Source organism: Scyliorhinus canicula, chromosome 6, assembly GCF_902713615.1.
Source record: "Scyliorhinus canicula chromosome 6, sScyCan1.1, whole genome shotgun sequence".
NCBI classification, from domain to species: Eukaryota; Metazoa; Chordata; class Chondrichthyes; order Carcharhiniformes; family Scyliorhinidae; genus Scyliorhinus; species Scyliorhinus canicula.
The window spans coordinates 191,338,303-191,360,864 of record NC_052151.1 but is presented as its reverse complement, the minus strand read 5'-3'; the positions used below and the strand labels follow the sequence as shown (position 1 = coordinate 191,360,864).

Below are 22,562 nucleotides of genomic sequence, written 5' to 3'. Positions count from 1 at the left end.
ATTTCCCTGAAACCCTATAAGGGGCGGCACAGTGGTTAGCAGTGCTGACTCAGAGCGTGCCAGGGAACGGGGTTCAATTCCGGCCTTGGGTGAGTGTCGGAAAGTTGGATCAGCTATGATTCTATTGAATGGTATAACAGGCTTAAGGGGCCGAAGGGCCTATTTGCATGGTGGGCTGGGTAAGAGGAAGGAAGGTGGCCAGCCTGCTACCTTTCCAACTGTGGGTAAAAGGCAGGAAGGATAGTTGGCGTGGTGCATTTCCTACCCGTGTGTGTGGGGGATTCCTCCAGGTGCTCCCGTTTCCTCCCACAGTCCAAAGATGTGCATATTAAGTGGAATGGTCATGCTAAATTTCCCCTTTGTGTCCAAAGATGTGGTTACAGGGATAGGGTGGTGGAGTGGGCCTCGCTGCAGTGCTCTTTCAGAGGGTTGGTGCAAACATGATGGGCCAAAAGGCCTCTGCCTGCACTGTAGGAATTCGGTGGATCTATGGAAGGGAGGGTACCTCTATTGGGGGCACACATCCCATGATGATACTGCTTCTTCTGGCTCCTCCCTGGCCTGTAGAAAATGTCACCACCCCCAGTTTGTAATAACGTGGTTTTGATAACGTGGATACGGGGAGACTTTCCTCTTATGCGAAAAGCTGAACTAGGGGCCATCACTAAAATGTGGTCACCAAGAAACGCAATAGGGAATTCAGGAAAAGCTTCTTCGCCTGGAGAGTGGCGAGAATGTGGAAAACGCTTTTTAGAATTTAGAACAGTACAGCACAGAACAGGCCCTTCGGCCCTCGATGCTGTGCCGAGCAATGATCACCCTACTCAAGCCCACGTATCCACCCTATACCAGTAACCCAACAACCCCCATTAGCCTTATTTTTTCGGACACTAAGGGCAATTTAGCATGGCCAATCCACCTAACCCGCACATCTTTGGACTATCATCGGGAGTAATTGAAATGAATAGTATAGATGAATTTAAGGGGCTGTTAGCTACGGATCTGAGAGAGAGAAAGGAATGGGGAGTTATGTTGATAGAGGTAACCGAGGAAAGCTAGGAGGAGGCTTTTGTGGAACGTGAGCATGGCATGTAGTAATTGGGCCGAACTCCTCAGTGCAGAAGCAGATCGGAATGTCATCGATCTCTCTCACCCCCCCACTGCCCCAATCTGACTCCCGAACTCCCCCAAAGCCAACTCATCTTTAAAGGGGTCCTCATCGCACCCCCCTGCACCCATGCAGGGCACCCCCAGGCCAGGTCAGCAGCATGGGGAAAATGCCAGTTTTACTTGCCAGCCTGGAACACTGGTAGTGCCCTGCCAACTAGCAGTGTTACCTGGGTACCTTAGCTGTGCCAGGCAAGCGTCCAGGTGGCAGTGCCAGGATGCCATGCTGGTAGTGCCAGGGTGGCACCAGCAGTGCAGGGTGCCACCTTGCCCAGAGGGCAAACACATGGGGGCCTCCGATCTCCTGGGAGACCCGATGGTTACCGGCACTGTCTTGGAGGTACGAAGGGCCTGTTCCTGTGCTGTACTTTTATTTTCCTTTTCTTTGAGCGCTGTTCTGTCTGGTCCCCGTTTGTGGGGACCAGCGCTGCAGGGCAGCATGGTAGCACAAGTGGATAGCACTGTGGCTTCACAGCGCCAGGGTCCCAGGTTCGATTCCCCACTGTGGGGCACTGTCTGTGGAGACTGCACGTTCTCCCCGTGTCTGCGTGGGTTTCCTCCGGGTGCTTCAGTTTCCTCCCACAGTCCAAAGATGTGCAGGTTAGGTGGATTGGCCATGATAAATTGCCCTTGGTGTCCAAAAAGGTTAGGAAGGGTTATTGGGTTACGGGGATAGGGTGTAAGTGAGGGCTTAAGTGGGCCGAATTGATTCCTTCTGCACTGTATGTTCTATGGTGTTTGCCCGAGGTCTCCAGGGTGAGTGGGTTAAATCCCATGACTTGGGTAGATCTTGGGAGTGCATATTAAAGTGAGACAGCTCGTCTCACTCTAATGTGGAGATTTGCTAAAAAGTGATCCCACCCACAATGGATAGGATTCAAATTGCGATGTCTCACAGGATCGTGTGAGGTCTCGGAAGGCGTGGTGAGCAGGTAGATACTGGAAAAGGGATCTCCCGGCATCTACCAGATGTGCCGCGCGCACTGCCTTTTGGGCACAACGTGGCTGGTAGATCGTGCCCTAAATCTTTCCCAGCAATACATTTTGGATGGGCTGAGAACAGCTGAAGCATCTCCGGCTATGTTATGTTTCTTGAAATACCTTGTTGTAAACCAAAGGGATAAATTTGCTTAATACAGCAAATACAGGTGAACCTGATTCTATTGGCAGGAAGTTTGTAACCAGAGGACACAGATTTAAGGAAATTGGCAAAACATAATCCAGGCGAAGAGATAGAAAGGGAAAAATGTGATTGGCTGTGGTTGCACATTTTCTCTCTTTAGTTCTGAAGAAGGGTCATGCGGAATCATAGAACAGTACAGCACAGAACAGGCCCTTCGGCCCTCGATGTTGTGCCGAGCAATGATCACCCTACTTAAACCCACGTAACCCGTATACCCGTAACCCAACAATCCCCCCATTAACCTTACACTACGGGCAATTTTAGCATGGCCAATCCACCTAACCCGCACATCTTTGGACTGTGGGAGGAAACCGGAGCACCCGGAGGAAACCCACGCACACACGGGGAGGACGTGCAGACTCCACACAGACAGTGACCCAGCCGGGAATCGAACCTGGGACCCTGGAGCTGTGAAGCATTGATGCTAACCACCATGCTACCGTGAGGCCCCTGCGGACTCGAAACATTAGCTCTGTTTCTCTCTCCTTACAGATGCTGCCAGACCCATTGAGATTTTCCAGCTTTCTCTGTTGTTTCAGATGGGGCTGGTTTAGCACACTGGGCTAAATCGCTGGCTTTTAAAGCACACCAGCAGCACGGTTTAATTCCCGTACCAGCCTCCCCGAACAGGCGCCGGAATGTGGCGACTAGGGGCTTTTCACAGGAACTTCATTGAAGCCTACTCGTGCCAATAAGCGATTCTAATTTCATTTCATTTCAGATATGAGCACCCGCTGTATGTTGCTCTTTTACGTGAAGAGCCATGTTCCTTTGAGTAATTGCGAACTTGAGTGCACTGCCTGAAAGGCTGGTGGGGGCAGAATCAATTGTCAAAAGAGAATAAAGGGCAGAGGGAGCGGGACGAATTAGGTCACCGTTTCATAGAGCCAGAAGAATCAGGATGGGCCGAAGGGTCTCCTCCTTTGCTGTGTGTCTCCATGAAATCCTCTGCCAGTTTGTTCAGAACTATGTCATGGAGAAATTCAGAACACAGCTGAACAACTGGCTTCTGCGTGGGCATGGCTTTAAGCCTGTTTGTGACTGATTGCTCTGTCAGTGGAAACATGTCATCCGCAGTAATCTAATGGAACATGCTTAATAAATCAGAGGACAGCATTGTGTAATGGAGCACTGTGCGAAATGCGACTGAGACCTGACTCTGATGAAGCAATTGGGCACAAAAGCCAAGAAAGATAAAATGCTGGGTTTTCTACGGGAAGGGTGATGACAGTACTGGGTTAGCAGGGTGTCACTCAGCCCTCATAAAGCAAACAGCTACCTCCTCCAGCAGTTATTAATTTTGCTTTTAATTACTTTTAATGATTTAGTACCCACACGATATAGAGTCCCTTCACGTATCACCCAAACAATCGCAGAGGTCAGAGTACCGTGGACTGGGAGTTTAGGTGCAGAGGTCACTGTGACTTGTGAATAGGCTCTCATTCATTCTTTGTGCTGGAAACAAACATTTGTTAAATGTACCCAACCTCTTCGCAACACATGTAAATAACATGGTGCAGAAACTATCCCACTCCAGATCAGGCGCTGGAAATGGGATTAGAATCGATGGATGGCCAGCAGAGACACGATGGGCCGAAGGGCCCCTTTCTGTGCTGTTAAAGCTCTATGACTAGGTTATGATTGCCCGGTTAATCCCAGCCCCGCCAGACAATATTGAAGATTCCCCTGAACTGAAAAGTGCAGCACAATACTGACTCAATGCCCAATTAAAGGATTGGGGATACTTGTACCTCCATGTGTCCTTGATATTCTCAGTAAATTATATCTTGAAATCAGGACTCTGCAGTTGAGTGATATCCTTCCATAGTCGATACAACACCGCCATAACCTAATTTCTATGTAAAGTACAACATGGCACATCACTGTTGAAGTAACGGATCCTCTTCGAAATTCGGTTGTATCAGGCAGTCTACCAACCTTGGCAATTTCACCAAGGCTGGAACCTGAATGTTCATGTGTACTTTTCAAAAGGACTAGGAATCTAGGAAAAAGTGGTGGGGTAACTTTGTTAATTAAGAATCCCACTAGTACAATAATGAGAAATTATCTTTGTTCTAAAGGTTAAGGTTGGGGAAAGATGAGAAATAGTAAAGGTAAGAAGTTGCCTGTAGAAGCAATTTCCACCCCCCCCCCCCCCCCCCCCCAAATGCTTCTACTCTGTAATGTAAGAAGATACAGGATTAACAGGGACTTCAAAGAAAGGTACAGCGATAATTATTAATCATTTTAATCTGCATATAGGTTGGATGAATCACGCTGGCAAAGGTAGCCGGGAAGATGAGTTCATAGAATATTTTCAGGACAATTTCTTAGAGCAGCATGTTCGAGAGCCAACCAGAGAGCAGATTGTTCTGAACCTGGTAATGTGTAATGAGACAGGATTAGTTTATGACCTCATAGTAAAGGAGCCTCTAGGTAGCAGTGATCATAATATGATGGAATTCATATTCAGTTAGAGGGAGAAAAGAGTAGGTTTAAGACTCTTAAACCTAAACGTAATTTCATTGGTATGAATGCAGAGTTGGCTGAAGTCAACTTGGAAATAGGATAAAAAGTAGGACAGGAGAGCAATAGCGGCAGACGTTTAAGTAAATATTCCTTAACACTCAACAGATACATTCCAGTGAGAAGAAAAACTCCAGGAGAAGGATGCACAATTTGTCTCTAATGGGAGTTTAAGGGAGTATTAAATTGAAAGAAAAAATGTACAATTCTGCAAAAATTAGTGGGAGGACAGCAGATTGGACAGAATTGAAAAACCAACAAAGAATGACTTTAAAAAATGGAGGGTAAAGTTAACAATATGAGTGAAAGCTAGTTAGAAATACAAAAACAGATAGTAAGAGTTTCTTCAAGTATTTGAAAAGACCAAGAGAATAGAGTGAGTATTGATCCTCTGGAGAGCAAGTCTGGGGAATTACTAATGGAAAATAAGGAGATGACCGAAACATTGAACAGATACTTTGGGCGCAATTCTCTGACCCCCACTCCGGGTGGGAGAATCGCGGGAGCGGCGGGCGATTCCCGCCATGCCGCCCTGGCACCCGCACACGATTCTCCCACCCCCCCCCCCAAATGGTGTACCGAGTTTTACAACAGGCCGCTCGGAAAATCCCTGCTCGCCGATCGAGCGGCGATTCTCCGGCCCGCATGGGCCGAGCGGCCTGCCCAATCCGACCGGTTCACGCTGGTGCCAACCACACCTGGTTGCTGCTGGCATGAACAGCGCGCGAACGCTGCGTGTGTGGCCTGTTTTGGGGGGGGGGAGAGGATTGAACACCAGGGGGATGCTCAGGAGGGGTCTGGCCCGCGATCGGTGCCCACTGATCGGCAGGCCGGCGTCTCTGAAAGACGCACTCTTTTCCTCCGCCGCCCCGCAAGATCAATCCTCCATGTCTTGCGGGGCGCCCGCGGGGAGGATGGCAACCGCGCATACGTGGGTTGGCGCCGGCCAACCTGCGCATGCGCGGGTGACGTCATTTAAGCGCCGCTGGCCGCGTCATTTATGCGGTGCCGCTTTGACCCGGGCACCAAGGCCCAGCACGCGAAATTGACGCGGTGCCGCTCCTAGCCCCCTGGTGGTGGGAGAATAGGGGGCGAGGAGCGGCCTCCGACGTCGGAGTGAAACACTCCGGTTTTCATTCTGGCGTCGGCACTTAGTCTCCCTTTGGGAGAATCGCGCCCTTTGTGTCTGTCTTCACTGCAGAGGATCCCCGAGAAACCTATAAATCAAGAGGTGAAAGGGAAAGGAGGAACTTGGCACAATTCCAATCACCAGTAAAAGTGGACAGGGAAAATTATTACAGCTGAAGGCTGTATTTCACATGGTGGCACATAAAATGCTACCACACAAAGTAAGAGGGCGGAATTCTCCGCTGGTGGCCAAAATCGTGGCGTCATTTCCGGCAGCCAAGGCCGCGAACGATGGGGGCCCGCACCCCGCACTTAATTCACCCCCACCCGGGGGGCTAGGAGCGGGCCCCCATCGTTTGCGGCCTTGGCTGCCGGAAATGACGCCCAAACGGCGCTTCGCGGATGTCATCCGCGCATGCGCAGGAACCCGCGTATGCGCGGATGACATCAGCGCGCAGACGACGCGAACCTGCGCATGCGTGGTGCCGACTTTCTCCACCGCCGCCCGGCAAGACGTGGCGGCTTGATCTTGCCGGGCGGCGGAGGGGAAAGTGTGCGTCCGTTTTAGACGTAAGCCCGATGATCGGTGGGCACCGATCGCGGGCCTGTCCCCTCATGAGCACAGTCGCGGTGCTTCCGTCCCAATCGGGCCCCTGGATGCCCCAAGCGGGCATCCGGCGCCCATTTCACGAATTGAGCGACCAGGTGTGGTTGCTGCCGTGGTGAACCGGGCGTGAAGGGCCGGCCGCTCGGCCCATCGGCCTCTGAGAATCGCCGTTCGCTGTGAAAAATGGCGAGCGGTGATTTTTCCGAGGGGGGGGGGAGAATCGCGGGGGCGCCAGGGGGGGTATAAAAAATGTCGGGAGGCCCTCCCACGATTCTTCCACGCCATGTGGGGAGCGGAGAATTACGCCCAGAGGCTATAGTGTTGGGGGTAACATATTATAATGGATAAAGGATTGGTTAGCTAACAGGAAACGGCGAGCACAGATAAATGGGAAATTTCTGGGTGGACAAGCTGTAACTAGTGGAGTGACACAGGGCTCCAAACTGGGTCTCAGCTCACAATCTGTATCAATGACTTGGATGAAGGGACTGAACAGATGGTTGCTATAGTTGCTGAAGACACTAAGATAGGTCGGAGAATCAGTTGAGAAGAGGACGTATGGAGTCTGCAAAGGGATATGGATAGGTTAAGTGAATGGACAAATATTTGGCAGCTGGAGGAGAAATATGGAAAAACGTGAGCTTGTCGACACTTTGGCAGGAAACTTAAAGAACAGTAAATTATTAAAGAGGACAGAGATTGCAGAACCCGGAGGTACAGAGGGGTTTGAGTATCCGGGTCCATGAAGTGAATTGGACACTAATTCCTACAAAAATTCCCGATGGCTTTGGCCTTTGGCTGCCCAATAATTACAGTCACCAGGTTTGTAAGTTTAAACACAATTACTGTTTATTTATACCAAGAACGATCATGAAATATGCGGTAAATGAAACTGGGCAACGACAAGCTAATACCTACTACCCACTTTAGCTGTCCTACCCTCTAGCCACACACACTACACAAACAAATGTGGTGGGAGGGTAAAAATAAGGATGACGGTCAAAGGACCTTTGCTTCAAACGCTGTAGCACGCTTTCCTCACAGCACACTAGCTGATTAAAGTCCACGGTTTACAGCTTGTAATGATCTTTGCAGAGTTATTCATTCAATACAGTACTTGCAGGCAGCAGGCTTTCATGAGAAATGTTTTATTTCTTACCAAACTGGGCCTTCAGCTCAAGGTTCACATTCAGGCCTAAATCTTTCGGGATACACCTTTTCTTTCACATAAAACCTGGCTTTCAGCTCATGGTTTTGCTTCAAGCATCTGCAGTTTCAAGAGAATGGCACCCAGACTTGCAGGAGAGAGAGTCAGCCCTAACAGTGGCCTGATGGAGAGGATTGGCTGGATATTTTCGGAGAGATACGTTAGATTCCCGCAGAATCAAAGTGAAACCAAACTGGAACCTCATGACTCGAACAACATTCCAGTGGGATCATATCCAATCGCCGCCTGTTACCGGGCAGAGCACAGCCTTTTGGGCCAATTCATTGGCCACCAGCCAAATCAATCAAACCGAGTCATCACTGATGTCAGCCAGTCCCAAAACAGCACAGCCTTCTGCTTCTGGATCCTTCTGTTTGAATTAAAGGGACAGGCTGCTTACAGGCTGCCTTTCCTTAAAGTCGCAAGTCCCTTAAACATCCATGGATCGAAAATGTAACAGCAAAAATAAAAGTAAGGGGAAATAAGGGAATAAACAAGAACAAACAGGAAGAACCCTTATACTTCTGACTCGGAGATGAGACCGTTGCCCACTGAGCCACAGCTTAAAGCAAGGTCACTGATATCTGGAGCAAGGATTCACTCCGGACGTGAGACGTGCACTTTAATGACTTCCCCATCTCGGCACTGTTTCTTACTAACAAAGCCCATTGATTTTTCTTTAAATTTGAGACTCCCTTGAAGCATTAAGTCTGTTTAAAATTCTGTCTGCACTTGAATATGTTTACAGACCATTAATTTAATGTAGATTTCTAATTTTTATGTATTGGTTATTTCTTTTTATGTTCGCAGCTGCTGGCTGTCTCTAGAGGGAGGTCTTTTATATGCATTTGTTGGACCCGCAGCTGCTGTTGTTCTGGTAAAACAAATCTGCATGCGTCGCTGTCATCCAATACTGCACATCCCACTTAAACCCCATTGAAATGATACAGTCATTGTATGCCTTGGTGTATCATAACGTGACTGGTGTGTATGCGTGTGTGTGTTTGTGTGTTTTTAACTGCTTCGGACCAGGGGAACAGATCCTGAAAACTTCATACATACAGGACATCATGGATAAAACAACACTAGAAATACTAGGGGCGCACAGTGCTTAGCACTGTGGCTTCACAGCACCAGGGTCCCAGGTTCGATTCCCCGCTGTCTGTGCGGAGTGTGCACGTTCTCCCCGTGCCTGCGTGGGTTTCCTCCGGGTACTCCCGTTTCCTCCCACAGTCCAAAGACGTGCAGGTTAGGTGGATTAGCCATGCTAAATTGCCCTTAGTGTCCAAAAAGGTTAGGAGGGGTTATTGGGTTACGGGGACAAGGTAGAAGTGAGGGCTTAAGTTGGTCGGTGCAGACTCGATGGGCCGAATGACCTCCTTCTGCACTGTATGTTCTATGTTAGGTATTGAAAAAAGACAAAAGCAAAGTTTACTTGAGGTGCCCTGAGGACTTTTGATAGATAGAGCGCAACTATTTCCATTGGCAGAGGTGACTAGGATTGAGAAATGGAAATCTTCACTGTTCTCCCAATGACCAGGGTGGTGCCACTCTGCAGCATGAGATATGTCGACATGGATGTCCAGCAGACATCATGTCAGTGCCCTCTGAACTGCGACTGACACTCTTATTGGGAGTGCATGAATCTTTGCACTTGCGCCATTAAACTTGTGGGCAGCAGATGTGGAGTTTCCAGATGTGTGCTCGCACTGTGTACTTGAACAGGAGCACCAGCCTGTCCAGAATGCTCATCAAAAGGAAGGAAAATTGGGGGAGGCAGCGGCATGGTGACATTGTCGCTGGACTCGGAATTCAAGTATCAGGAATTAAAAATCTAATGGTGACTATGAAACTTTTCTCAATTGTCGTAAAAACCCATCTGGTTCACTAATGTCCTTTAGGGAAGGAAATCTGCCACCCTTACCTGGTCTGGCCTACATGCGACTCCAGACTCACAGCAATGTGGTTGACTCTTAACTGACCCCTCGAGCAATTAGGGATGGGCAATAAATGCTGGCACAGCCTGCGGCACCCATGGCCCATGTACGAATAAAAAAAAAAGTAACAAAGTGGCTGGGGGCAATTTGGAGGAAATATCTGTGTTCTGCATGTGGGGGAAAGCGAGGGGGTTCTTAAAACATGTCCCAGGTGCTCAGAGAGAACTCCTCCTGTGGAGAGAACATGACCAGAAGAAACTCCTGAGAGTTTAGCCTTGAAACCTGAGGGTCCTGGTATGAATGTAGCACAGTAAGCAGTGGAGGCCCACTCGTTGCTTTTCATTGCCTTTTATTACCTCAGTGTCAAGGCAATTTGGATTCCTCCAACTTTGGGTCCCCCTATGGATGTTACAGCATGTAATGTGCATGTTTGTTCAAGCGTATATTCAGTGGTTACCACTCCCAAAAGTCACCAGAAACATAGGCTGAGAAAATAAGTCATTAATTGTGATGACATGACCACCATCATTAGTTCTGGGCTCATGCCAGTACAATGGGTGGGAATTTCTGGCCCTTCCCGCCATTGGGATCTTCCGGTCCTGCTGAAGGCCTGTGTCCCACTTTAACATGAGTGACAGTGATCGGTTTAAGGACAGTATCTGCACTGTCCTGCATCGTAATTAAAAGATAAAGAAAATTACTTTTGGCTTTAATACAGGAAGACTCAAAGTAGAAAAGAGACTAAATGAAATGCTAGAGGTAAAAGGGGATGCACAAAGCAGGTCCTGATTGTCACCTTTCAGATATTGGAATTATAATTGAACAAAATAACCTGTGATATAGTTCTTATACTGCTGAGTGTAGAGTGGTTAAATGCATTGATTATAGTTTACTTGACTTTGTCACATCAGTGGAAAGTTGGTAACATTGGCACATATATGTCTCCTCAATACAATGTTATTTTTGCTACATATGTAATATGTCCCTCATATATGAAAAGACAAATTCCACACCACAAATGCACTGGTGCCATCTGATGATTTATTATTATTAAATGCCCAACTAGCCTGCCTGATGGTCAGGCGTCTCAGCTCGCCCATGAAGAAGGGTGCTATGAAGGGGGACCTGATACTACCCACACCAGAGGCCAGTGAGGAATTCCAGGAACCTGACCCAGAACTGATAAAGGGACATATGGTGGGGGGGGGAGAACTGATGGAGAACTGGTTTTCTCCTGGCATTGCTGCATTTATCCTTCTCATTGTTGGAGGGCTCAGGGCTGGGGAGTTTCAGTGAAGTAAGCACATTTGTCAGAGACAGTACACCGAGCGGTCACAGCACTTGTTGTGGGTGCTGGAATTTGGCCCAGTTTTTTGCAGTTGCACCGACAGTGAAATTTCTCAGCACTCGCCTTCGTTACACTGGGAAACTGCAGCTGCACATTTGTAGTTAAACACATATCTTGAAGTGGTTGCGAACCGTTTCCTGTTCCTCCACAGGGTGCATGTTGGAGTCCTTGCTGATGGCAATCTTCAGCAGTTACTGACCTGCTGGAACCTCCTCTTTTAGCTTATAATGTTCCTGCTGAAAACTCCCCAGAAAGTGCAGCCTTGTTAACGAGGCGTGACTAGGTTTTTCACAGAGGACTGTGTCATAACTCCTGATCAACATCCTCTATGGCCCTGGAAAATTCATTTAATATTTTCACAATGTGGAATCATTCCACTGTGGTAAAATGCCATTGTTTATTCATTTATTTTTAAATTTGCCTAATATTTGCGCATCTAATACATATGCCCCAATTGACCTCTGTAACATTTTTAAAGAGTGTGTTTACCTCTTGGTATTCTGTCTGTGGGAATTCACCAGTGCAATTGGCTATTTTGGTTGATTGGCCTGGTGATCCCCTTGATCTGGCAGCAGACTCAAATTAATGTTAGGAAAGGTGAAATGACAGCACCGAGTTTATTAGGACTTTGCGCTCAGCTTACTTCAGGGTGAGTGCCGTTCGCCATCACTGCGCTGCAGACTGCAAAATTGGGATCAAAATGAATTCAAGGGCAGGGGCACAGGCTGACCAAGCAGATCGGGAGCATTAGCAATACAAGGGTTGCATTGGTTCAAGGCCTGGCAGCAACTTTTCAGGGCAACTCGGGATGGGAGTTAAGTTGTTTGCCAGCATTTCCCACACACCTGAGAACCAAAGAGGAAGAAAGTAAAATGGGGAAGAAAATTAAACTTTAAAATACAATTGCTCACATCTCATCCGTCATCTCCCAGCTGATGCTGGGTATGAACAGTACGGTGGCACAGTGGTCAGCATTGCTGCCTCACAGCAGCAGGGACCCAGGTTCAATGCTGACCTGGGGTGACTCTCTGTGTGGAGCCCGTGTCTGTGTGAGTTTCCTCTGTGTGTTCCGGTTTCCTCCCACAGTCCAAAGATTTGCAGGTTAGGTGGATTGGCCATGTTAAATTGCTCCTTAGTGTCCAAAAAGGTTCGGTGAGGTTACGGGAATTAGGGCCTGGATAGAATAGAGGGTGCTCCTTTGGAGGGTCGGTGCAGACTCGATGTACCGAATGGCCTCCCTCTGCACTGCAGGAATTCTATGATTCTAAACAGTTAGTCAGAAGTAGCAGCGGGGAGAGATGATAGCATTGTGGTAAAATTACCGAACTACTAATCCAGAGGATCAGGCTAACCTTATGAGATCACGGGTTCGAATCCCAACATGGCAGCTGGTGGAATTTAAATTTGATTAATTAAATCTGGAACACAAAGTTAGTCTCCATAATGGTGACCATAAAACTATCATCAATTGTGAAAATGTTTCTGGTTCACAAATGTCCTTTAGAAAGGGAAATCTGCCATCCTTACCCGGTCTGGCCTCCATGTGACTGCCGACTCCAGGCAGCAATGTGGTTGGCTCTTAAATACCTCTGAAATAGCCCAAACAAGTCATTCAGTTCAAGGGCAATTGGGGATGGGCAACACATGCTAGCCTTATCAGTGGAGCTCACATCCCAGGAAAGGATAATTTAAAAACATCACTGTTCCTATATACCCATGCACACTGGGGTGGCCCCTTCTGTATGAACTGCCAGAACTGAAGTTCCAATGCAGAGAGGGTAGGCGACCGTAACAAAAACTGTAATGAACTAACATCTGAAAAGAGACAGTCATTGGATCTGTGAAGAAACAATGATCAGCGTTTGTTGTCCATTCAGCATCAAGATGACAAAAAGCATTTCTTCTTTCGCAGGTCAACATGGTGATCGGCATTTTAGTTTTTAATAAACTGGTGTCGAGAGACGGAATCCTAGATAAAAAGCTAAAACATAGAGGAGGGTAGGTGGTGAATGCTGAAACATTCATTGTATTTTACAAGCTCACGCTGCCAAATGCTGCTCCATCACACGGTAAAGAAAATATTGCCCTGCGTTGAATAGTTATTGCATGCCTTTAAGTTAAATGTATTAACATTGAGCCAGATTCTGCATGGCTTTCTTAGTAGTGTGGTGTAATGTGATTATCATGTTTGCCATGGAGAATTCTTACTCTTATTTTCTTTTTAACTTCCTGAGGGTGCCGAATACTTTTATTTTAAAGCTGCAATTTTTCTCTTCCTTTTTTTGTTGAATTTTTTATTTGGTTCCAGTCAGATGAGTGAGCCCCATAGCGGCCTGACGCTCAAATGTTCCAAGTGCGGAGTTGTTTCAACGACAGCCTTGTCAGCCACCACTGCCAGTAATGCCATGTTAGTCTCAAGCATTTTAAATCTGTATCTATATATGAATATATGTCTATAAATACTTTAATACTTTATAAATATAAACTGCCCGCAAAACATAGCTCAATTATTTTGATAATCATATATTCTTTCTTTACGGAGATGTGTGAAAATTCTAATTTCAAATGACTGTAGAAAAGGTGATAGATATATAACGTGGTGTCTGTAGAGATAGCTTAAATATAAATACCATTAAAGTATGGACTGTCGTCTGAGGAAAAAAACGCAGATTTAACATTTTTTACCTCAAAAGTATGTAATTAATGTCATTCTTAAGCTTCTTTTGAAACGTCTGCCTCTTGTACGTTCTACCGGCTCTGACTGGTTCTCTGTTTGTGTGCAGGGCGTCTCTGTGGAGTTCCTGCGTGGTGCTACCCCTCCTCGCTCTGACCTGGATGTCCGCAGTCCTGGCAATGACCGACAAACGATCCATCTTGTTTCAGATCCTGTTTGCTGTCTTCGACTCGCTGCAGGGATTTGTCATTGTCATGGTGCACTGTGTCCTGAGGAGAGAGGTAAGCGATCAGTAAGAGCCGTCCCACACTAGCACCGTGCAATCAAGATGTTATATTGGCAGACAGGAAGCCAGAGGTGTTATGTAGTACACACAAATGCGCACGCATGTGTGTAGAAATGGCGGGCAGGCAAAGACTAGCTAGTCACTGAAGCCTGCTCCACTCTGCGATGGCTGGGCCATCATGGCTTAAGACCTCTTTTCTTCCCCTTCTACCCTTCCCGCATCTCACAGCGCCAGCACTGCAGCCATGGGCGTCCCCACGGATTATGATCTTTCGAATTTCCCACCCTAGGCAGCAAAGATGTTGAGCACAAACAAGATTGGGAATGAGAAATTTTATCCACGAAGGATTAATTGATAATGGAAATAGAATAGGAAACTGGAGTTGATGTAAAATTTCAGTCATGATCTTATTTAATGCTGGAGCAGACTTGGGGGGGGGGGGGGGGGGGGGGGGGGCTGAATGACATTCACCTTCTCGCATTTATTATCTTCTGAGTGATAGCCATATATCCTTCCCCATTGCATCTTGACACGAAGATAATCAAACGTGGCATTGTAGGCTAGGTTATAACTCCCAGCACCACAGGTGCCACAGAGAATGATTACATTTCCCATGCCGACATCGCTACCACTTCTGATAGGCAGGCAGTTAGCAGTCACTGAAACTTCCCTGTCTGGGGCAGGGAAAGTGGTGAAGTTGCCATCCGTCCATGGATCCTTGACCTCACGACCAAACAAAGAGGTTATCAGTGGAGATTGGGCAGAAGGACTTTTGCAACACAGTTAAAAATGATTTGGTTAAACTCAAGATCAAGAAACGACTATGCAAAAAAGCTCCGTACACATCACGAGAATGTTGCTCGGCGATTGGAGCCAGTGGATTACAGTTGACATGTTATAATTGCGACACACGCAGCCACAGATTTACACACAGCAAGCTTCTACAATGTGATAATGGACCAAATAATCTCTTTCTGGTCATGTTGGTCATGGCTACACCATGACACTGATGAAATAGTGCCCTCAAAGTGATGGACAGGAACTCGGATCAGCATTTAATCAGAAAGACAACGGCAGCCTTGAAGTTGCATCATGAGGCACGCACGAAACAGGCACCTGAGGGTCTAACACGGCACCCAGAAGAGCAGAACCTGCTATATTGGATTCAACAGGCATCCAGGGAGAACATGCGATAGGTGCTAGGTGGCTGGCGCAGACATGATGGACTGAAAGGCTTCTTTATGAGCTCTAATGTTCTATGACTATAATGAGGAGTACTCATGAGGCTAATTAGCATGGTTGGGGATTGTTTTATAGAATTGGTCTGTCCAACGCCTAACTCCAACAATTTGCAAATATGGTGTACCTTTCTTGAGGTAATATGTCACAAAGTGCTTCACAGATATGTCACCAAGCATGGTTTGACATAAGGAGATATTAGGGCAGATAATCAAAGTCTTGGTCAAAGAGGTTGACTTTAAACAGTGTCTTAGAGGAGGAGAGAAACATAGAGTGGCAGTGAGAATCGGGTGATAGGATGGTGGAGTACAAAGAACAATACCGCACAGCAATAGGCCTTTTGGCCCTCCAAGCCTGTACCGGTCATGATGCCAACCTTTTGCCAAAACTCTCAGCACTTCCTTCTGCCGTATGAGAAGGAAGCCATTCAGCTCCATTGTGCCTTTGCTTGTTCTTCTGCCCTTTCCACACAGCTTTGCAAATGTTTCCACGTTTATCAAATTGATTTCTAAAAGCTATTGAACCTACTTTCACCATCTTCTCCAGCCGTGTATTCTAACACAGTGTAGTCTTTTAAAAATTCTTTGATGGGATGTGAATGTCACTGGCAAGGCCAGCATTTGTTGCCCATCCATAATTGCCCTTGAACCGAATGATTTGTGAAAAAATGAAAAATGAAAATCGCTTTATTGTCACGAGTAGGCTTCAATAAAGTTACTGTGAAAAGTCCCTAGTCGCCACATTTCGGCGCCTGTCCGGGGAGGCTGGTACGGGAATCGAACCGTACTGCTGGCCTGCTTGGTCTGCTTTAAAAGCCAGCGATTTAGCTGAGTGAGCTAAACCAGCCCCTGTTAGGGCCATTTCAGAGGACAGTTGAGGCAACCACATTGCAATGGGTTTGGAGTCACTTGTAGGCCAAACCGGGTAAGGATGGCAGATTTCACCCCCCGAAGGACATTAGTGAAGCCGATGGCTTCTACAAAAATTAATGGGCGTTTAATTGTCACCATTACTGAGAATAGCTTTATATTCCAGATTCTATTAATTGAATTTAACTTCCAACAGCTACCGTGCTGGGATTTGAATGCATGTCCCAGAACATTAATAATAATAATCTTCATTAGTGTCACAAGTAAGGCTTACATTAACACTGCAACAAAGCTACTGTGAAAAGCCCCTAGTCGCCACACTCCAGTGCCAGTTCGGGTGCACGGAGGGAGAATTCAGAATGTCCAATTCACCCAACAAGCACGTCTTTCAGGACTTGTGGGAGGAAACCGGAGCACCCGGAAGAAACCAATGCAGACACAGGGAGAACATGCAGACTCCACACAGACAGTGACCCAAGCCGGGAATCAAACTTGGGACCCAAGAGCTGTGAAGCAACAGTGCTGTGCCTCTGGATCACTAGTCCAGTGACATTACCACTATGTGACTATCTCCCCTACTGAGTGAAGACTCATCGCCTCTCTCGCTCTCTCCTTTGGTCAATTATCTTAAGTCTGTGTCCCTGGGGAAACGCACTCCTCTGTTATGTTAGCACCATGATCATTTGCCCAGCATGGTGGGGTGCTTGACTAGATTGTAGACATTTCATCACACTAATCGATGGTCTGCCTTTGGGGCTGGAGCAGCAGGGAGAGCAGCAAAGGAAACAGGAACAGCTACACCGTACGCCCTCATTCTCCATAGCCATGCTGCAACTCGCTGTTCTTCAACCGCCGGAACAACCATAATGCAATTTGTAACCCATATTTTGTGCTGCCTTTTCCGATGGCTATAAAATAATTAAGAAATAAGGTCCTACTGTAAAATTCCACCAAGTCACAAATGAATCCATGCTCAATTATTCAGTTTACCTACTGGTGTCTTCCTGTTCAACAGGTACAAGATGCTGTTCGATGCCGTCTGAGGAACTGCCAGGATCCAATAGCTGGGGACACAGCTAGTACTTTTCCGAACGGTCATGCCCGGATCATGGTGAGCAGCAATTTTCTTCCTCCTTTATTCTTCTGCTAGATTTTCACCTAATCTTCAGGTTATAGCAGGTGGGAGTTGGACACCGGGTTTACTCTCTGTTTAATTTCACACTCCATAGTCTTCAAGGTGGCTGAAGATCAGTTGTCCACTGCAAACACGCTCTGTTCTTGCCTAAGACGTTTGGTTAAAATCAGACCTTTATTTTTATTATCATCATCATCATCATCATGAGGCAGAGCACAGATGAGACACTTGAGGGGCACAGTCTTTTCAGAGCACTCTATCCTCACAAGGCTGTGGACAATCGAGTGGAGTGCAAGTAGAGTGAACGGCGCAGTTAGCACTGTTGCTCCACAGTGACAGAGAGTCTGTACGTTCTCCCCGTGTCTGCGTGGGTTTCCTCCGGGTGCTCCGGCTTCCTTCCACAAGTCTCAAAAGGCTTGCTTGGTAGGTGAATTGGACATTCTGCATTCTCCCTCTGTGCACCCGAACAGGCGCCGGAATGTGGCGACGAGGGGATTTTCAGAGTAACTTCATTGCAGTGTTAATGTCAGCCCACTTGTGACACTAGTAAAGATTATTATAAGGGAACAGGTGATCGCAAATTGCCTCGAGCAAGTTGAGATTCCGATATCTGTTTCAGCCTTTCCATTGCTCTCAGTAACAGAAGAACTGAGTCCTCAAAGGACACCTCAACTTGCACAGGAGGGAATATAGTCCAGTTACTCATTTTACTTTAGAAATTATATTTAGAAAATATCTTGGGCCATATTTTGCAAATCGTCATGCCTGCCATTGAGTTCAATTTTCAGCTCCAAGTATTTTGCCCATTATGTTGCCAACAATATGAACTGCGGGGCAGTGAGGCAACAGGGCATCTGGGTTCTGGACAAGCAGTGGAGCAATAGGGTATCTTCTCAACCAATCAGCTTGAAAGAATGAGAATTAAACATCACGAGGAAGATGAATTAAAGGGAGCAAATTTCATGTCAATCAGGTAGAGAAAGCGATATAAAGCGAGATGAAGAAATAATTTGAGTTAAAAGAGAAAAGGAAAGATAAAAATATAAGTAAGTAAAAAAATGTTAATTTTAAATTTGTACTGATACAAAAGCAGATTAACGCGGGTGCGGGAAATGTGAATTAAAACCAGCAAAGGCAGCAAGTACTCTGCAAATCAGCCAGCACCTGTGGAGAAAGAAATAAAGAATTACCATTTCAGATTGATAGCTTTTTTGTCAGAACTTGACCTGAACTCAGAGTGAAAGTTTGCCTTGGCAGCCAATTGACGATGATGTGTGGGCCATTGGCTGCCCACACACCTGGAGCTCGACAGTGCAACTGAGAGAGCTGGTATCAATTGTATGAATTAATGTTAAGGATATAAAGGTGGTGTGGGAGGGGTATATTCATTGGATAACCTATGTGCTTGGACCCATGTAAAGAGTCATTTACTGATATTGGTGTGGGTTATAGATTTCGGAGCTATACATTTGGCGAGCAAATCTAGAACTCAGCAAAGATTGTCTTCTGCTCCCCTTCACCGACTGGCTGGTTGCCGCTCGGGTAGCAAGGAGAACACAAGGGTACCTCCATTTTCCTGTTGCCCTTGGGAGGGTGAGCGGTAAGTGTATTTTTACGTGGGCCAAGTAGGCAGGGACTGGAGAACAGAAGGGAAAACCCTCTTGAAGCAGCAGTGGGGCTATGGGTTAGTTATGAACTGCTGCTGGCAGCCATTTCCTTGAACATGGAGGCTCCAGCCATGAAGCCACCATCCTTCACCCCACACCCTCACCCCATATACCCTCTCCAGGTAACCTCTGGGAGGCTGACTTCATGTTGCTTCTGTCTGCCCATGAGGCAGGAGGCAGCTCCACCACCAGCAAAAATGCCAGTGATTTGGGAGAAAATGCCTTTAATCGGGCCATTAATCATTTCAAGTTGGCTGCCTGCTCCTATGTTGGCTCCCTAGCATTTAACAGTTTCCACCTCCCACCACCCCTTTATCCTATCACCACCACCGGCGGAGGGGGGGGGAATAAAGTTCTCCTCCTGTTTCTCTCCCCGCAACCTCTTTTTTTTACACCAGATTTAAACATTGGTTGAGGGATTTATATTGCCCAGGACAACCTGAGAACGCTATATACAGGGCAGTCATTTGTTCATGTTAACTCAGAGCAGTTAACGATAGGAACTGTTATAGTCTTAAACTCCCCATTTATCTGATGTGCAGGTCTCTCAAAGTGATTTAAAATTGGAATGCCTGCAGTAAAGTGGGTAGCCAAAAGGAATTCTCCTAACTGCATTACACACCGTACGAAAGCTGACATGCAGAATTCATTGAGAGAATATTACTTCTCTACTGTTCGCAATGCTGCACAGAATGCTTCATCAGGTTTCTGAGATTTGTCGTTCAGCACAGCAAGGACAGGAGAGGCAGGCAGCTTGGCCTGTCAATCTGCCTGAGATGCTGAACACTGGAAGTTCTGCTTGTGGCCTATCTTTGACCAACACTTCCTGTCCTGACCACGGATATCAGCTCCGCTTTTACAACAGGCACGCGACTCACCTCCCTGGTAGAGTGCCTGTTGTAAAAGGAACCAAACGGTTAAAGTGCAATCCCGGACAAGAAGGGAAAATACACCAACAAATTAATCGAACCCTGAAAGAGGAAGTCAGCTGTAACTGAGCCATCCTCGGAATATGACCAGTTATTAACGGCGGCTCTTTGCTCTCCCCCCGTCTCCCTCCCCACCCCATCTCTCGCTCTCTCTCACTCTCTCTCTCATGCCCATTGAGCTCCCAAATGCTTTGTTTTTAGTTCAGACTTCCATTGAGAAAGCTGGAAAGGCGGGAGCAGAAGGGATGAAGGGGAGATTTAATAGAGGTGTTCAAAATCGTGAACGGCAGGTGGGGAGAATCTTTTTCCAGTGGCAGGAGGGTCAGTCACCGGAGAACTCAGATTGAAGATGGTTGGCAAAAGAACCGGAAGTGCGATGAGGAGACCATGTTTACATGACGATCTGTTCTGATCTGGAATGCACCGTCTGAAATGGCAGTGGGTACAGAATCAATAGTAACTTTCTAAAGGAAGTTAAATAAATTGATAAAGGGGAAACACTTGTAGGATTACGTGGAAAGATCAGGGGAGCGGGACTAATCAGTTAGCGCTTTCAAAGAGCTAGCACAGGCAAGATGGGCTGAAAGGCCGCCTCCTGCCCTTTCCTTCTGATCTCAAATATGAATGAATTGTCACATTTTTACCCATTATGAATTTATGTACATCGCTTCCTGTCCGCTCGTATTTCTTTGTTTTTTTAAAATTATTTTTTATTTCCCTTTTCACCTGTGGTCCTCCTGAACCATTCATCAATCCCCCAGCCACGAGGGCAGGTAAGCAATCTGTTCCCACAGCGTTTTAACCGATGCTGTTTTGTAACCGTACATTAGATGATGTGTAAGATCAGCCAAGAGCAACTGTCTCTCTCTGTTAGAAAAGCTGAACCGAGGCGTGACGAGATTGGGGGGGGGAGGTGGATACCAAGTACACCTAACAAAACTCCAAATGTCTCCTCTACATTATATAACCTCACTGGTGTTTCCAGGCGTAGATGCCCAAGGAGATATCTGAAATGTGGACACCATGCTGGAATGCATTGCGTTTCCTGGAAAAGCTCGTTCCGACAGGGATTGGGGAGCATGTAGCACAGTGGTTAGCACACTTGCTTCACAGCTGCAGGGTACCAGGTTCAATTCCCGGCTTGGGTCACTGTCTATGTGGAGTCTGCATGTTCTTCCCATGTCTGCGTGGGTTTCCTCTGGGTGCTCTGGTTTCCTCCCACAGTCCAAAGATGTGCAGGTTAGGTGGATTGGCCATGATAAATTGCCCTTAGTGACCAAAAAGGTTGGATTGGGTTACGGTGATTGGGTGGGGGTGTTGGCCTAGGTAGGGTGCTCTTTCCAATGGCCGGTGCAGACTCGATGGGCCGAATGGCCTCCTTCGGCACTGTAAATTCTAGGATTCTATGATAGACAATCACATTTTCTACATTTTGGTGTTGGAAGGAGAGACAGCAGCAGCATTTTTCTTTTCTTTATTATTTTGACATTAATATTCATCATTTAACAAAACGAATTCCACAGACATTTAGTGAATTCAATCCTGCAGCTTGGATTCTCCTGCACACTAATAAAGAACTGCCTCGATAGCAATGCATCCACACAAAACAGAATGCCCGGTATAGAATTGGCAGCTTTTGTTTTGAAAATGTATGTTTCAAGGCCCTGCTCTCTGTTCAGGGGTTGGATTAAATCAGGGATGCACTGACATTTCTAACGTGCCTTTCATATCCACAGAACATCCCAAGGTGTTTCTGAAACCCTTTGAACTACTTTCAAAATGTAGTCACTGTTTTGTCGAGAAACCTGTCAAGCTGCGGACAAACAGCAAGGTCCCACAAACAGTGAGATGATTGACTCGTCTGATTATAGAATCAAGAATTATAGAATCAAGAATCATAGAATTTGCAGTGCAGAAGGAGGCCATTCAGCCCATCGAGTCTGCACCGGCTCTTGGAAAGAGCAGCCTACCCAAGGTTAACAACTCCACCCTATCCCCATAACCCAGTAACCCCACCCAACACTAAGGGCAATTTATCATGGCCAATCCACCTAACCTGCACATCTTTGGACTGTGGGAGGAAACCGGAGCAGCCGGAGGAAACCCACGCACACACGGGGAGGATGTGCAGACTCCGCACAGACAGTGACCCAAGCCGGAATCGAACCTGGGACCCTGGAGCTGTGAAACGATTGTGCTATCCACAATGCTACCATGCGGTTGAGTGACAAATTTTGCCAGGAGAGCAACTCCCCTATTCACCTTTGCAGAGTGTCGCCCACTCTTTTATGCCTACCTGATGTAGACTTAAACTTTCCTCTGAAATCTGGTACCCCTGACAATGCAGCACTCCCTCGGTACAATTTCAAGTGGACTTATATGCTAGTGAAGTTACTCCTGCTCCCACAATCTGAGAGCTAGAAAATTCCTTGCCTCCCTCACTTTTCGCTTCATCCTACATTCATAGACATTTCAAACCCAAGCTTGATTTCAACTCATCACTACATCGCCGTTTATTCCACCTTTGGCGCTTTTCACAGGAAAAAGGCTGGGGCAATGGCACAAAAAGTCATGATGCTCGTTTGGAGAGCTAGGGCAGACACAATGGGCCAAATGGCCTCCTGCGCCATAACAATTCTGTGATTCAGACTTGGTGCTGT

General features: G+C 46.8%; 1 protein-coding gene across 15 annotated transcripts in view; it reads left to right on the top strand.

Annotated features, from left to right (window-relative positions):
• The window catches only part of adgrb3 (adhesion G protein-coupled receptor B3), a 920,539-nt gene that overhangs the window by 797,694 nt on the left and 100,283 nt on the right, over nt 1–22,562 (top strand). For 10 of the 15 annotated variants that reach the window (XM_038800688.1, XM_038800692.1, XM_038800699.1 and 7 more), the window contains 6 exons: nt 8,629–8,695; nt 13,016–13,101; nt 13,412–13,510; nt 13,887–14,058; nt 17,187–17,282; nt 20,664–20,675. In XM_038800688.1, the coding sequence (XP_038656616.1) occupies nt 8,629–8,695; nt 13,016–13,101; nt 13,412–13,510; nt 13,887–14,058; nt 17,187–17,282; nt 20,664–20,675 (532 nt within the window). The remainder of the gene's footprint in view (nt 1–8,628; nt 8,696–13,015; nt 13,102–13,411; nt 13,511–13,886; nt 14,059–17,186; nt 17,283–20,663; nt 20,676–22,562) is intronic. The other 5 variants (XM_038800695.1, XM_038800701.1, XM_038800689.1 and 2 more) reach the window with 2 other exon arrangements.